The sequence below is a fragment of the Emiliania huxleyi genome (genome assembly GCF_000372725.1).
Source record: "Emiliania huxleyi CCMP1516 chromosome Unknown EMIHUscaffold_156, whole genome shotgun sequence".
NCBI lineage: Eukaryota > Haptophyta > Isochrysidales > Noelaerhabdaceae > Emiliania > Emiliania huxleyi.
Genome location: NW_005201025.1, coordinates 5,665 through 21,200, shown reverse-complemented (window position 1 = coordinate 21,200; position 15,536 = coordinate 5,665). Strand labels below are relative to the sequence as shown.

The 15,536-nt window shown below is 66.5% G+C and overlaps 3 protein-coding genes across 3 annotated transcripts in view; 2 read left to right on the top strand and 1 right to left on the bottom strand.

Annotated features, from left to right (window-relative positions):
- EMIHUDRAFT_441522 (hypothetical protein) overlaps positions 1 to 1,118 on the top strand; it is a 4,946-nt gene extending 3,828 nt beyond the window's left edge. The window contains exon 5 of the mRNA XM_005785931.1: positions 1,082 to 1,118. The gene's annotated coding sequence lies outside the window, so the exon portion shown is untranslated. The remainder of the gene's footprint in view (positions 1 to 1,081) is intronic.
- Positions 1,119 to 1,258: 140 nt separating this feature from the next.
- Positions 1,259 to 3,364, top strand: EMIHUDRAFT_111699 (hypothetical protein; the record flags this gene model as incomplete). Its single annotated transcript, XM_005785930.1, has 1 exon — positions 1,259 to 3,364. The coding sequence occupies one exon, from the start codon at positions 1,259 to 1,261 to the stop codon at positions 3,362 to 3,364; it is 2,106 nt and encodes a 701-aa protein (XP_005785987.1).
- Positions 3,365 to 14,032: 10,668 nt separating this feature from the next.
- Positions 14,033 to 14,411, bottom strand: EMIHUDRAFT_229467 (hypothetical protein; the record flags this gene model as incomplete). Its single annotated transcript, XM_005785929.1, has 2 exons — positions 14,033 to 14,128; positions 14,199 to 14,411. The coding sequence occupies 2 exons, from the start codon at positions 14,409 to 14,411 to the stop codon at positions 14,033 to 14,035; spliced, it is 309 nt and encodes a 102-aa protein (XP_005785986.1).
- Positions 14,412 to 15,536: the final 1,125 nt, after the last annotated feature.

Here is a 15,536-nt window from a genome sequence, read left to right as displayed (position 1 = left end):
CCTGCTCTCAGCTCACCACTCGCCTGTCTTATGTCGTCTCCTGGCCCAGACCCATCAGTATCAGGTCTGAGCTGTCCCAAACCGCACTTACCTCGGGTCTTCAAGCTCACACCGGCTCGTGATGCCACGGAGAGGGCTCCGAGATTGTCTCCGGTGGACCCCATCCGAGCCGATTGCGAGGGCATTACGGAGGTCATTGTCGGCGCCACCGACCGTGAAATGTCCCGACCCGCAGCCCTCATGCACTAGGCTCATGGATGCAGTCATAATATGTAGGCCTTGTCTCCCGAAGTTTGGAGCAATAGCCGCAAATAGTACTTTTTGGCACTTCATCGCGACACGTCCAGGTGCCGACAAAGCGGCTTCCCAGCTCACCACCTCGCCTTCTCTGTCGCTCTCCTGGCCCAGGCCCATCAGCAGCAAGTCTGAGCCGTCCCAAACCGCACTTATCTTGGGTGATGAAGCTCACTCTGGCTCATACCACGGCTCTGCAGCCTCACACACGCCCGTTTCAGCCACAGACACCGCCGGCACGCACTCCCACTTCACACACGCTCAAGCACAACCCCATCAAAGCACATCCCTGCTCAGAATGGGCAAGGGCTACCACCTGGTGACCCTGGTAGCCTCTGGCTCGCCACTGCACTCGGCTCCTCTGCAGCGGTCTCGGCTCTCGCCACGACAGCACGCCGACGGCAAGCTTTGACGCCCGTCTGGTGGACCTGCTGTGGCCACAGCCGCCCCTGACATGCATCTCGCACCATGACTCGACACCGGGCCCGCTCAGCTTGGTCGTGGCGGCGTGTGTGAAGGATGCGCGGCCGAGCCGCTGGCTGGCGCCGCTTGAGCGTCCGAGATGGCCGCAGCAGAGGCCACGCGTCGCGCCGCCGGCCAATCCCAGCCTCTCGGCGGTCGAGTTGGTCGAGCTGGCGGGCGGAGAGCCGCCAAGAGGGCAGCAGCGGAGCGTGAGAGGCCGTGCGAGCTTGCGCTAGCGAAGCGCTAGCGCTTCGGGCGATTTCAATAGGCGGCCTACCTTGGCCTTTAAGATAATATGCACCTCAGTATTAAGAGTAGATCTGTGTGGTGAGTTTTAAGATAATATGCACCTCAGTATTAAGAGTAGTTCCATTTCACAGCCTTGTTGTTGAGAAGAAAATACTCCTATGGCGCTGTGCGCTGGCCTGTGAGAGGTTGTTCACAGTGGCACAGCTCGCGTTACACAATCTTGGTTTTTGGTCATTTGCGCTCCTCCACAAACATGCCCCAGGCGGGCCTCGCGGGCGCACTGGGCGCCCTCGCGCTTGGGGCGCTTGCAGCGACCGCTTCCAAGCCGGCGCCCGGGCCCGTGAGTGCGCCTGCGCGGCGGCTGGTGGTCTCGTTCGTCGTCGGTCTCGAGGGCACGGGCCACCACTGGTACTACGCCTTTTGGGCTCAGCTGGCCGCGCTGGCTCTCAACGAGGTGGCCTGCGACCAACGCCTCGCATGCAGGCCCAACAGCTCGGCCGCGATGAAGGACCTCAGCGACCTGGTCGAGCGCATCACCACGCCGGAGCCGAACTCGCTCGAGCCAGAGGCTGCCCTTGTTCGCCAGTTGGCCGTCGCGCTGGCAGAGACTGTGCGCTCGAGTCCGTCCGCCACCGGGCTGGGCGTGTGGACGTGCTCCTTTCACTGCGGTGGCAAGAAGAGTCTGGACGAGCGATACGGCCCCGGCCGCTGGCCCAAATTAGTCGCCCTCGCACGCGCCGTGCAGATGGCGTCGGCCGCCCTCGCGCCCGGCATCGGTCTCGAGCCCGCCTTCCTCGTGCTCGAGCGATCTCCGATCGAGTCTGTAATATCCTTCACCAAGCACCGCCACATGAGGCGAGGCGCCCTGAAGGCCTTCGACAACATCGCCGGCATGACGCGCTTGATGCGCGACCAGCGTGCGATTCTGGAGAACGAGCTCGCGCTGCTGCTGCGCATGTCTCGCGCGCCAGCCACGCCGGTGCGCATTGCCGTCGCCAACTTCTCTGCGCCGCCGCTCGACGCCGCCGGCCTCGCCTGCCTTATGCAGCTGTCGAGGGCGAGCGTGCGCGACGCGCTCGTCGCCACCGCCATCTCCAGCGCCGCAACGCCAAAGTGGATCAAGCTGATGACGTCGGCCTCGCACGGAAGCGAGCTTAACGCCGCCGAGAGCGCGTACGTGCTGGACCAGCTAGGGCGCTCGGACGAGCAGCGCCAGCAGAGCGTTCTGGCGTCCCTCCCCTCGCTCAAGGCTTGGGCGGCGCGGTGCGCAGCCAGCACGGCGGAGACGGCGGCTGGCCGGAAGAAGGCGGCCGGGCCCGCCAGGAGCTGTCCCCTCCCGTGGTCGGCCACGCACGAGTGCACGCCTGCGACGCCGTGCCGAGGACCCTTCCCTCGCGTGCTGCACCTCCTCTGGCCGACGCGCGACTTTATGTTTGCGGGCCACGCCGCCGAGACCGAGGAGGCGTTACGCCACGTCGGCCGGCTGCGCCAGCTCAACCCGGGCTGGGAGCTGCGCGTGTGGACCGACGAGGACTGCGAGCGGCTGATGAGGAGCGCGATGCCCGACCGGCTGCGCGCGTGGAGGGATCTCACGCCCAAGATGAAGCGCTTCGACGCCATCCGCCCGCTCATCCTCCACGTGTACGGAGGCATCTACCTCGACGTGGATGTCGAGTGCGCGCGGCCCTTCGACCCGCTGCTCGCGGACCGGCCGACCACCGCCCTCCTCCTCCGGGCGCCCTGGAAAGCGGCGAACTCGCACCAAAAGGGCCTAAAGTGCTTGAAGCTGCACGACCAGCGCGCGTGCGCGCCGGGGTGCGCCTCGCCGCCCGCCATGGCGTCGGGCAACAATCTGATGGGCGGCGCCGCCCGGCACCCGCTGTGGCTGTACTACCTCGACCAGATCTACGACCGGAAGCTGCCGCCGCAGGGCGGCGAGCTGGTGTCGGTGGCCACGCACACGGGCAACGGCGCCCTCGAAAGGGCGGTCTTCGCCTTCCTCGCGGACCATCCCAGCCACCGGGGCAGCGTGCGGCTGCTCGCGGCGCACGAGATGCAAAACACGCAGCTGGGGCAGGCCGACTGCGGGTACCTCGTCGGCGAAAACTACTCGTGCTCCAGGCTCGCGTGCAGGCACGTCAAGTCGCTCTCCCCCGTCGAGATCCAGGTGGGGGGCGACGATAACGCGGCGAAGCAGCGCAACCTGAGCCGGCTGAGGAACCTCCGCCTTAGGGGCGCGGCGGAGGGCGGCGGCGGCGGCGGCGGCGAGAGCGAGCTGCAGAAGCGGTTGCGGCGCTATCGCAGCGAGGGGGGGGCGGGGGACCCGAGGGTCTCGGGATTTGATCGGGAGTACATATAAAAATAAAAGAATGAAAGCAAAACCGCGCCCGGCACACATGTCCCTAAATCGGCCTAATCGCCCTAATGTGTAATGATTTAATCGGCAAACCGACCCAAACCGGAGGACTTGCCGGAGTGAAGCCGAACGGTAGGTGGTGGCTCCTGGCTGTGGGCTACCAGGACACATAGGGCTTGCGCTGGCGAGCTCAGAGGGAGGGGGCGGGGACGGCCGGGCCCCGGTGAGCCCCGGGTGAGGCCCGGGTGAGCCCCGGGTGAGCCCCGGGTGAGGCCCGCCCCCCTCCCGTCCTCGGGCTACTGTGCCGCCATGTGCTTTCTCACCTCACCTCGCCAGACATCATTGCATGGTGCGCAGGATGGTGCCGCACATTTTGTCCTGCCGCCGGCTGCCAGCGTCCGCCGCCGGCGGCTGGTCGTCCTGCAAGCGCGGCCTCTCCGCTTTGCTCTTGCCCATTGCGATCCAGCGCATGTGGCACTCGCTCCCTGTCCAGCCCGGCAGATGGCTGGCGAGCAAGCCCCACGTCTTCTTGTTGTCGGACCGCGCCAGCAGCGGCGCGAGCTCGCGGAGGCGTCGGTCGGCCTGCGCTGCCGGCAGCCGCGTCACCGGCGCGAGGTGCACGCACGAGACTGCCCGCGTCAGAGCGGGCGGCGCCACAAAGTACCGGCGCTGGACGCGCGAGACGTCCGCCGCCTACGCGACGGTTCCGAGAAGGCTCCGAGAGGGCTCATGGAGGTCGTCCCGCTCGCCCGCGTCCGCCGCGCCCGTCGGATCGCATCGAGCACGTCGAGCGCCGGCGCCGCGTCGGCGGGGACGGGGGGGCCCACCCGGGGCATGCGAGAGCCTGCGTCGTGAGCACACGCGGCTGCCGCTGAGGTATTGATCTGTCAACTATCGTCTCAGCGTGTGTGTTCTTGTCGTTGTGGGCGACGGGCGGATACCCGACTGGAGATCGGCATATAACGCCATGGACAGGGGTCAGCTGACTATAGCTTAGTGCATGTCCTCTCGAGTGCCGGTGGGGGTAGGGTCTCTGGCCTTAGAGCGCCTCGCCAATCGCCCTCCAGGGGGCGGACGGCGTCCGGCTGCCAGTACTCTCTGTCCTGCGACCCCGCCTCGTAGTCGAAGCGGATCTCCTGCCGTGGACGTGTCGTGGACGTGTCGTGGGGGCGTGTCGAGGACGTGTCGTGGGCGTGTCGTGGGCGTGTCGTGGGCGTGTCGTGGGCGTGTCGTGGGCGTGTCGTGGACATGTCGGTCGAGAACGTGGGGAGGGGAGGGCGGCCAGGAGGGACGTGTCTCGGAGGTGTCTCGGAGGTGTCTCGGAAGTGGCCTCTCCTGCCCCGCGGCGATGGGCTCGCTCGCCACGAGCCACATCGAGCCTACGTTGAAAGGGGGCGTGCGTGATCGAACACAATCCTATCGCAGCCTTCTCACCTCGCACAGCCACATCCCCAGATTCACGCGGGTACGGGCTGGCGGAAGGCGCGGGGTCTTGGTTCAGCATCTACGACATTGAGCCGCTCAGCTCGTACTCTCGCGCGCCGGTCGCGAGAAGGTCCTGCGTGATGCACGTGTCATGGACGTGTCATGGACGTGTCAAGAGAGAGAGAGAGAGAGAGAGAGAGAGAGAGAAGGTCCTGTCTACTCCGCATCTAGGCGGCGCGTACTGGCCAGCACTCCAGCCGAGCGTTCGGCGTCGCCTAGGGGAAGGCTCCGACAAGGCTGCGAGAAGGTTCCAGGTGCTGGCCAGTGCCCCGAGCGTTCGGCGTCGCCGAGTGGTTGGCGAAGATCGCCGCGTGCCGCGGCAGGCTGTACTCGCCCGGCACGTTGTCGCAGTTGCCTGGGAAGGGTAGCGAGTGCCCGTGGCTGTGTGTCCGACGCGTCGCTCCAGTGTGTACGCTGAACGCGCGTCTCGAGTCGTGGCCTGACTGGTTGCGTCGCCTCTCCATCTATCTGTGCTGCCGTCGACGAACACGCGCGTCCGAGGCAGCTGCAGCACGTACTTGCCGTCGCGCGTCTGCAGCGGCAGCGGCAGCCGCGGCCCGCCGTACTCACAGATCGCCTTGTGGACGCGTCAAACACGCGTCGTGGACGTGTCTTGGACGGGTCTCGGACGGGCCACGCCGCCGCACTCCCTGATCGCGTGCTAGCCCCCCGCCGCGTGGAGTGTGCTGAAGTCCCTCGCCCGATGAATAATTGTACAGCGCGCCTGGCCGGCCACCAGCGGCGCCCGCGCAAAGAGGCCGCGCCCGCCGATGCTTGGGCACTCTGCGACAAACGCCCACGTCGCCGCCATGATGTCCGTCGTCGACGTCACCCGCCGCTGGTGGAAGTCGACGATGAGCGAGCGGTCGGCGATGTTGGCCTGTGGACGTGTCGCGGACGTGTCCTGGACGAGCCACGGACGTGTCCGATGCTGGTGGGCACAAGCAAGGAGTCGTCTCGCGGGGTCACACAGCGGGGGCGGTCGAAGAGGAGCAGGGCGCACGACGACGACCCTGGTGGAAGAGCTGGCCCAGCGGCAGTCCGAGGTGTGCGCCCCGGCTGAACGGCGTCGGTACACAGGCCCGCAGATCGCTCCGTGATCGTGTGTGTGCAGCATCTGGACGGCGCTCGGCCTCGGGCTCCCACGTGTCGTGCTCCGGCGCCCAGCCGAGCCAGCGGACGCGGAACTCCCACCCGCCTGCCCGCCTCTTCGAGGCGCGCTGGTCGACAATCTCTTCGACGTAGTACATGTCGCGCGAGATGGCGGCGCAGACGTCCTGGCAAGCGGACACCTAAAGCGGGCGGGTGCCAGCCGTAGTCCTTCGGCGTCTGGCCATGTTCTTGCCGACCCCGCGGCGTGTGGGGTATGCTGTGGTCCCCCCGCCCTAGTGTGTGCTGCGCGTGCGTGCCCCCGCGCGAGGACGCTTGTCTCACACCTGCGGCGCGTCGCAGCTGTTCGCGCGCTCGTCGGCGTTCATCGCACAAAACCAAGCGGCGCCCCCCTCCTCGACGGTCTCGCCGCGGAGCAGAAGCCGCCACTTGGCGCACCGGTCGCACTGCACCCACAGCGGCTCCTCGCCCGCGGGCCCCTCCTCGCCCTCGTGGGGCGTCGCCGCCTCTGCCTCACCCGAGCGGCCGCCTGAACTGGGGCGCCTCCGCTTCTCTCGGCTGCCCGCCCGCGGCTTCTCTCGGCTGCCCGCCTGCGACTCGTCCTCCTCACCATCCAGCTGCACGAAGGCGCACCTTGCCTTGCGCGAAGGCGCCCGGCTGCGTTGCCCGCACAGATCGCGCAGCGGCTCGCACGGCCCGTGGTGCCAGTCGCGCAGGCTGCACCCGGGCGTGCCGCACACCTTGACGCCCCTGCCGGCATTGCTGCCCAGGGCAGCGTCGCGTCTCTTCGCAGATTGGCTGCTCCGCACCAGAGGGACTCCGTGCCTCGGCTCCACCAGTCTCTGTCCGTCTGCCTGCCGCCCAGCTCTGTTCCTGCCGCACGACCTATTCGCTTCGATGGCCTCATCCCGCTCCCGCATCACCTATCGTTCGACGATGGCGCGAAGCAGAGAAAAAAAATCCGCGGGCATGTTTTTAACCCTTTCGCGCCATAGCGCTCCTGGTGTGCGTTCTACCCATCCCTCCCTTGGGTTGTCTGTTTTCTTTCTTTCTTTTGGGTGTGTTCTAACACCTCTCCTTAAAATCCCTGTGTGGTGGCGGCGTGCCGTCCTTCGCCTCCTTCCTCCCATCCCTCCCTTGGGTTGTCTGTTTTCTTTCTTTTCAGGGTGCGTTCTCCTTAAAGGCAATAGGGTCTAGATTTGGAGCGCTCGCCGAAGAGGAGTACGACAAAATAGCGCCCGTGATTGCCTGCACGCTACCCGCACTCACGGACTCCATACCCGAAAGAAAGAGAGGGGAGCTCGCGGGAGAGGTGACGAGTGAACTACAGGTAGTGGGGAAGGCAGCCTCGATTGCCATACAGACATGGGTGCGAAACAACGATAAGACCAAGGCAAGGGCAGAGGAACGAGAGAAGAATATAGGGTGGATAAAGCGCCTGTTCACGGCATGGAGGGTGAGCCACACCGGACGTACCGAGCGAAGAGCCGAGCGGAAGGAAGCCGGGGAAGATGACTCCGAGGAGGACGAACCAGTGGAAATCCAGTTGTCAGATGTCACGATGCACCCGAAGGGGACGCCAGCGCCGGCATCATCCGTAGAGGCACGAGTGTTCGACCGCACGAGGGTGAGTTCGGGCGGCTGCTTGGTGGAGACAAGGCGGATCGTTGGGACCTTGGCGAAGTAACGGGCGGCGACGATGGCGCCGGCGAGGGAGATCAAGAGCGCGAGGGCGGCGAGGCCGATCATCGTGCTGACGATCGGATTAAGCTTGCTGAAGCCGAATACGGCGGCCGCGTCATCGGTTCCGGAGCGCTCCTCGATGCGGAGGAAAATGGTCGTCCAATTGGCGCCGAGGAAGACGATGAGGAGGATGAGGCTCATCGCGACGGCGAGGACAGAGTCCTCGACACGCTTGTACGGTTTGGTGGCGGCGACGAGCGCGACGTAGCAGGAACAGATGAGGGTTGCCACCACGAGCCGAAGCAAGGCGTTCTTCTCCGGGATCAGCAGCACGAAGCCCGTCAGCACGAGCTTGCGCGCCAGTTCGACCGCCTCCCACCAGTACCAGGTCGTTTTGTACTCTCGATGAAGGAAGGCGGTCGCTCGCGTCAGCGCCGTCGGCGTCTTGGCCTGCAGCGGCGTGTGGCAGGCGGCGAGGAGCGACGTGAAGAGGACCAGCGAGCCGACGGGCCAGAGGACGATGGAGCCGATGGCGAGGTTCTTGATGGGCCCGTGAGCCTCGGTGCCGCACTGGACGCTCGCGTCCTGCCGCATGTAGAAGACCTGCTTCAGGGGCTCGTTCGGCGGAGAGACGGTGTAGGCCTATCAGCAGCAACCCGCGAGGACTGAGGGGTGGGGTTGCGAGCAGCGGCAGTCATCGGCTGGAGGCGCCTGGCACGACCACGCGCGGAAGATGGAGGCGCTGATGGAGGGCACAAAGCAGAAGATGAGCACCAACCCGGCCGGCGTGAGGTCGAGGAGGCCGAGGGCCGCCTCCGCGTACCACGGCCTCGCGTGCGGAGCTGGGGCGGCGCGCCAGGGGCGGAGCCGCAGACTTACTCCCGCGATCATTAGCAGCGCTATGAGGGCGACGGGCGAGAGGGCGATCATTAGCAGCCGCAAACCGTAGCCGAGGCACTGCTGTGGCAAGAAAATGCCCGACCAGTCGATGGAGACGGCGTCGGCTACTGTGTCGGTCCAGCGCGTGTACTCTGGAGGCAGCCGCGTGGAGTAGGTGGTGGACAAGACGATGACGATCTGGTAGAAGCCCAACAGGATCTTGAACTTGGCCGTGAGGCCGATTGCGACGTACCAATAGACAGCACGGTCCGCGAGGCGGAGCAGACGGCCGATATAGCGCTTCTCCCGCCACTCTGTCATGCTGTGAGCCCACGCCGCGAGGCCGCACGCGACGCAGAGGCCGAGGACGAGGCCGACGATGCGGCCAGCCGCCGCGCCACGCGGAGCGCACTCCTTACACTTTTCGCCGTCGTCGAGGTAATGATTTCCTGCGACGCAGAGCTGGCACTCGGGGCCTTTGAAGCCCGAAGCGCAGTACGCTGTTTCAGGTTGCTCGTTCATCCTGCGTCGGCGAGAGGCCTCTCTCGCCACCGGGTCGCTGCCGGCGCATCGCGTCTTTCCGGCGCTGTCATTGCCACCAAAGACGCGGCACTCCGTCAGCACGGCGGAGGAGGGGCTCGCGCGCCACAAGCCGCACGGCAGGATGAGGGAAGCGAGTGTGGTTTTGTCCGGGCAGGTAGCGTTCGTCGGGCAGGGCTTGCAGTATTCGGTCGGGTTGTGGAAGATGTCGTTCGGGTCGGCAGTCGAGGTCAGGAGGTAGAAGCCGTCCTTGCAAAACGAGCAGGTGGTGCTGCCGTTGGCCGAGCTGAGGGGGTGGGGGCACGGGATGCACAGGCCCTGGCCGGGGTTGGCGGCGTAATAGCCCACATCGCACTCATCGCATGAGTGGCTACCTGGGTTCGAGAAGGATCCCGCGGGGCAATTGGTGCACCCACTCTGCCCGGTCTCGTTGGCAAACGTCCCAGCACGGCAGCCACTGCACGTCTCGCTGTTGTTTGCGCCGGGTGTTGCGCTCGCGGTGCCGGCGGGGCAGAGCTCGCACGCGGCGCTCGAGTTGGAGCCTTTGGTCGGGTTGAAGCTGCCGGCGGGACAGGGCTCCCAGACCATGCGTGTGGCGGCGCCCGCCTCGTCGCAGTAGCCTCCGCTCGGACAAGGGTCGCAGGCGGCGAGGCCGACGTCGGGAGAGAAGCTTCCCGCGGGGCAGGTGAGGCAGTCCGATTGGCCTGCGAGGGGCTGATACTGGCCAGGAGCACACGGGATGCAAAACTCCTTTCGCGGCGCTCCAATGACGGGTGAGTATCGACCGGTAGGGCAGGGCTCGGGGTGCCCGGTCCCCGCCTCGCAAAAGTGGCCCCTGATGCACTGGCCGCTGCAGGTGGCGTCGGTGAGGCCGCTCGTGTTCCCATAGTAGCCAGCGAAACAAGGGTTGCACTCGGGGACGACGACGTCGCCCTTAAAGGCGCCCTCGCTCGGCATCCAGCTGCCCAAGCGGCAGTCCCAGAGTATCTCCGAGTTTGTCTGTATCGTCTTGTCGTCGCCAGCGGTGTTGCCGGTGAAGGAGGCGTCGCTGATCGAGGAGCGTTGATCGAGGGTTCGCAGGTGCACCACCGAGCCTGACCTCGCACTGTTGTCGATGAAGTCGACATCCGCGATGGAGAGGGACTCGCTGAACCTCGCGAAGACGACGCCGCCTTCCTGCGGTTGCGGGGTGAGGCAGCCGTGGCCCTCTCTATCTCTCGCCCCGCTGCCATGCGGCGCAGCATGGAGGCGGTTAGCTCTACGCGGCGCACATGGACAGCCGAGCAGCTCGTCACGGTCGAGCCGCTTATCGAGACCGCACCGCTGGTTGACGCCCAGACGACGCCCCCGTCCTGCGGTTGCGAGGAGAGAGCGGGTGAGGCAGCCGTGGCCCTCTCTATCTCTCTCGCCCCGCTTCTGTGCGGCGCTGCTGGAGGCGGCTAGCTCTACACGGCGAACCAAGTCAGCCGAGCAGCCCGTCACGTTCGAGCCGATTATCGAGACCGCACCGCTCTTAAACGCGAGGACGACGCCGCCGGGCCCCGACTGCGTTTGCGAGGAGAGAGCGGGGTGAGGCCAGCCGTGGCCCTCTACATCTCTCGCCCGCTGCCAAGCGGCGCTGCTGGAGTGTGGCTAGCTCTACGCGGCGCACAGAGACAGCATGGCAGTCCCTCACGGTCGACTCGATGATCTCGACGTCGCCTGCGCTCCTCGCCTCCACAACGCCGCCGCCGTTGCCTGCCCTCCCGTTGACAAGGGTCAGCCCCCGCAGGGTGAGGCTGCAGCCGCCCTCGAGGTAAAAGAGCCCGGTCTGTTCCTGGCCGTCGAGCGTCGCGCCCTCGCCGCTGCTCGCGACGGTCACCTTGATGTTGGAGAGACCATTTCGAATGCACCTGATCTGGCTGCCCAGCTTGAAGTGCGCACTGGGCGGCAGGTAGATTGAGATGTTGGCAACAGCCTCTTCGATCAGGGAGCGGAGCTCGGCCTCGCTCGCCGCGGCGACAAAGCCGGGGGCGATTGGCGGCAGCGGCGGCAGCAGTGGCAGCGACGGCAGCGACGGCGGTGGAATTTGATATTCAGCCGCAAGGAGAACTGCGCCCGTAGCTCCGCCGTAGCCCCCAACCACCACCCAGTACCGCTCGCCTTCGCTGAGCTGCAGCCCTGTGATGCGAGAGTAGAATCGGGGGCATCCGCGCAGTCCCTGCCCGTCGCCGTTGCATGCCACTTGCGTCAGCGCGTCGCAGCTTCCCGTGAAGACGGACAGGTCGGTGTCGAAGCTTGTGTCGGCCGCGCAGGTGTGTAGCTCGAGGGGTAACGTGCGCACGTCGGTGAGGCGCAGCCAGAAGACGTCGCCGAAAAACGGTGGGGAAAAGGACGTTCCTCGGCACTGAGAGCTGTTATATGCGCGGCTTGGACCCGGGCCAGCGTCGGTTGAGGCAATGTCGATGACGAAGGAGGCGGCACCCGCCCCATCGAAGGGCATGGCATTCTCGCAGGTACTGCCGGGTGGCGGCGTCGACGGCGGCGGGGACAGTGCACATGCCAGCGGGAGCAGCGCCACGAGAATCAGCCACGCACCGCGGCACGACACAGTGCGGCACCGCACGAGGCGCCCCGAGTTGCTCCGCCGCCCCGAGGCCGCACCGGAGCGCGGCGGCCACATCCACTCGCTCAGCAGCACGCCGAACGCTCCGAGCAGCAGCGGGAGGAATGAGGTGGCCCAAAACAGCTGCTGGGCGCGGTTCGGCGCGGGGAAGGGCAAGTCGTTGGAGAGCTCGTCGGCCAGCCGGTCTGCGGTTTTGTTGGGTTTGCGTGAGGCGGGCGTTTTGCGGGCGAGGTCGGTCTGGAGCACGATGTTGACGTCGGTGCGGTTGCGCGTGTCGATGATTGCCTCCCCGCGGCACGCCGATGGGCGAGCGGCAGCGTTCGAGGGCGTCGCGCGGCCGGCACAGACGAGCATGGCGGCGGCAGATTGAGGCGGAAATCAGCAAATAGCGGGCAGTGCTGATAAAAAGAATTTGAAAACATCAGGCGCACGACACTGGGCATCCCTCCCTTGGGTTGTCTGTTTTCTTTCTTTCTTTCTTTTACTGGGCACGGGACTGGCGCGCGCTGGCACTAACAAGGCGCAGACGACGGCTTCCTTAGAAGCCGTCGTCCTCGCCATAGAGGAAGTCGTCCGAAGGCGGATGATCGAATCCGCAAGGACCGTAGTGCTCGCCGAAACAACTCATCCCCCTCATCCAACTCCCACCGCTTCCGCTCCCGCCGCGCCCCCCGCTGGCGTCCCTGACGGGACTTCCCGCCCCCCCAGCCAGCGCCGCGCAGCAGCGCCACCAGGTCCTCGGTGAGCAGCAGATGCTGCCCAGCCCTCACCTGCTCCCGCCACGCCGCCGCTCCATCCTCGCCGCGACTAGTCCCAAAGCCCCTCCTGTCCCACTCCACCATGCACGCCTCGACGGCTCGTCGCGGTGGGCCAATCGGCGCTTGATGCGCGCTCCCACCTGGATGCGGTACTCGATGCTCTGTGGCTGCGCGCCAGACGCCGACGCCGACGCGCACGCACTTTTAGAGGAGCTCTTCTCCGTGTCGCACCACGCGCCACCGACCGACCCGCTCGCGAAGCGGTTTGGCTACATCCTCAAGCCGTGGCTGCTGCGCCGCTTCGTCCAGACCATCCGCCTGCCTCGCCGCGATGCAGTAATCATCATGGACTCGGATGGCTTCGTCGCGTGGGGCGGCGCCCGCCGCATGCCCGCCTTGCCGACGGCTACGGCTACGGCGACCGGTGGCTCGGCCAAATCTGCTCCGGTGATACGGCCGACATCTGTCCCAACATCACAGCCGCCGAGGCGCGGGCGCACTACGCGCTCGGCGTCCCGTACCTGCTCACTGTTCCCGCCTTTGGGGCAATCGCGCGCACTTGGATCTACTACATGAGGCGCGTGACGCAGCGGGTTTGGCCATCCATCCTGGCAGACCAGGTGGCTTCCGAGAGCCCTCCGACTGCCAAGCCCGCACCACATCTGCTCGCAAGATAGCCGATCGAGCCTCGCTAGGCACAGTCCAGACGCTAGCTGCCGCCACCGACGTTCGGACTTCCTGACACTCGCCCGCCTCCCCCCCACAGTACGCGTATGCGCTCGCGCCGCACTACGCCGGCTTGCAACACGCGCAACTAAAGGGCCTAATGGTCTCCGACCCCTCGGTGAGCGGGTCGCCGCGCCTGGCGGAGGGCTGGCAGACTCTCTTTGACCTGCTGCCGCACTCAGTGGCTTGCTCCAACCTCAGCGCCGCGACGGCGGCCGCCGGAGCGCGCGAGCCGCTCCCGATGTTTGTGCACGCGTGCCAGTGGGCCTCGACATGCGCCAACGGCCTCGACTGGCCCGCGTGCAACGCGTCGCCGCGGGCGGCGCAGTGGCACTTTCACAAGGCGAAGGGCCACGTGCCCAATGCGCATATGTCGTGCGGCTCGCCGCTGCTCCTGCCGCCGCCGGAGAACCTGTTTGACACGCAGGCGACCGCACGCGGCCGCAGGCACCCTACATCGTCTGCGCCATGACACCTTCAACGACGCCGCCCGGGCGAGCTGCGCGCGCACTGCGACCAAGAAGCGGCACTCGACTGTATTCGCATCACACGAGGCCAGGCCGCCAAGATGAACAAGACCAGGCGCGGGAATATCAAGTATGTTGACGAGTGCAGTACGGAATAGCATAAGCCATAGTAAGGGCCTATACCACGTACGCGGCTTTTACCACGCGAGCTGCGGCCGTGCCGCCGTCATAGCGGCGAGGCGCGGGACCGTCTGTGTCGCGTGTTCCGATGTCCTCAACTCAAGGTCCTTCCCCTCATAGCCGTACCAGTAAATGGCCACATCGCACTGCGCACACCCACACGCTCGACGCTGGCGGTCTCGGGTCATCAAAGCTGGCGCAGCGACCCAGCCGACAGCACAGGATCCGCGCTCGCGCGTTAGGCGTTTTTGGGTGTTTCTTCGTTTCGTGCCAGCCGGTTTTGCTCGGGAGTCTTCTCTCGTCTCTCGACAAAAAGCCGCGGCTCGAGAGCTCCCTCCGGATCGCTCGCTCCCGAGTTGACCTTGTCACCTTTCGCTATCCGATCTAGAAAATCACTCGTCCACCTCCACCAGAACGGGCTCGCTGACCTCCCACCACCACTCCCCAGCCTCCCCACGCCGCACCGGGACCATCCCGAGGACCGCGGGCGTGTGCTCCCCCTCAATGGGAACGGCGCGAAAGGAGAAACGGCAGTCCTCCTCCCTCAGCTTCTTGTGCATGCAGTACTGCTGCTTCAGCTTTCTGAACTTGGTCCTCATATTCAGGTTGAAGTGCATACCGACCGCATCGCCGGTGCGCCGCGCCCACAGGGAAAATTTCCCGTTCGCCGGCAACACTACTGTTGCTGGCGCCGCTGCCGGCGCCGCCGCTTCTGCCGGCGCCGGCGCCGCTGCCGGCGCCGCTGCCGGCGCCGCTGCCGGCGTCGCTGCCGCCGCCGCCCCAGCCGACGAGGCTGCCCTCTCCGCGCCGCTAGTGGCGGCCTCTACCGGCGTCGAGCGCCGCTGTCGCTTTGGGGCGGATCGAGCAGCCTCCTCCTCGGCGGCCGAAGGCTCCTCCTCCTCCTCGGCCGCCGCCGCCGCCGCCGCCGCCGCCTCGGTGGCTGACTCGGAGGTGGAGGCGGCAGACAGCCCCGGCGGGGGGGTCTGCACCTCTTCGTCCTCGTCCTCGTCCTCGTCTTCGTCCTCGTCCGCCGCCGCCTCCTCCTCCGCCTCCTCCTCCGCCGCCTCCTCCTCCTCTGTGGTGTCGTCGCCGTCCTCGATGCACGCCTCCACCTCCGCCTCGTCCTCGCCCTGCCCTCCGGTGCTTGGAGGGGCAACCTCCGCCGCCACCAGCCTGCGCGGGCGGGGCGGGCGGGCGGGTGCAGGGCGGCGGGCGGCGGCGGTGGCGGAAGCGGTGGGGGCGGCGGTGGCGGCGGCGGTTGTGGTGGCAGGGGTGGCGAGGGTGGCGGGGCGGGAATGGGCGGGTCTCGTGATTCGGCGCCGGCGGCGAGGATGGCAGGAGGCGCGGGGGGGGGGGGGGGGGGTGCATTCCCCGGGACCTGTCCCCCATTTTCCCCCGGATGGCCCCCTCCCTGGGCCTCACCACCCGGGCGGGCGGGTCCGTGGGCACCTGGGGGTAAAGGAGAGGGGAGGGTTAAGGTTTGGGTTAGGGTATGGGAAAAGGGAGGGGACCCGGCGTCTTTTTGGGGAACTTTTCCAAAAGAAACTGGGAAGGAGGGGGCCGCCAAGGCCAAGGCCAAGGCCAAAGTTAAGGCGAAGGCAAACGCGAGCCCCAGCGCGAAAACGATAGGGGGGGGAGTCTCTCCGAAGGGTTCGAAAAGCGTTGGGCCTGGACCCACGAATTGGGGTTGGCGCCGTCCCAATTGCCGGTTACATACTTTAACAGGGAATGGGGGCCGGGGG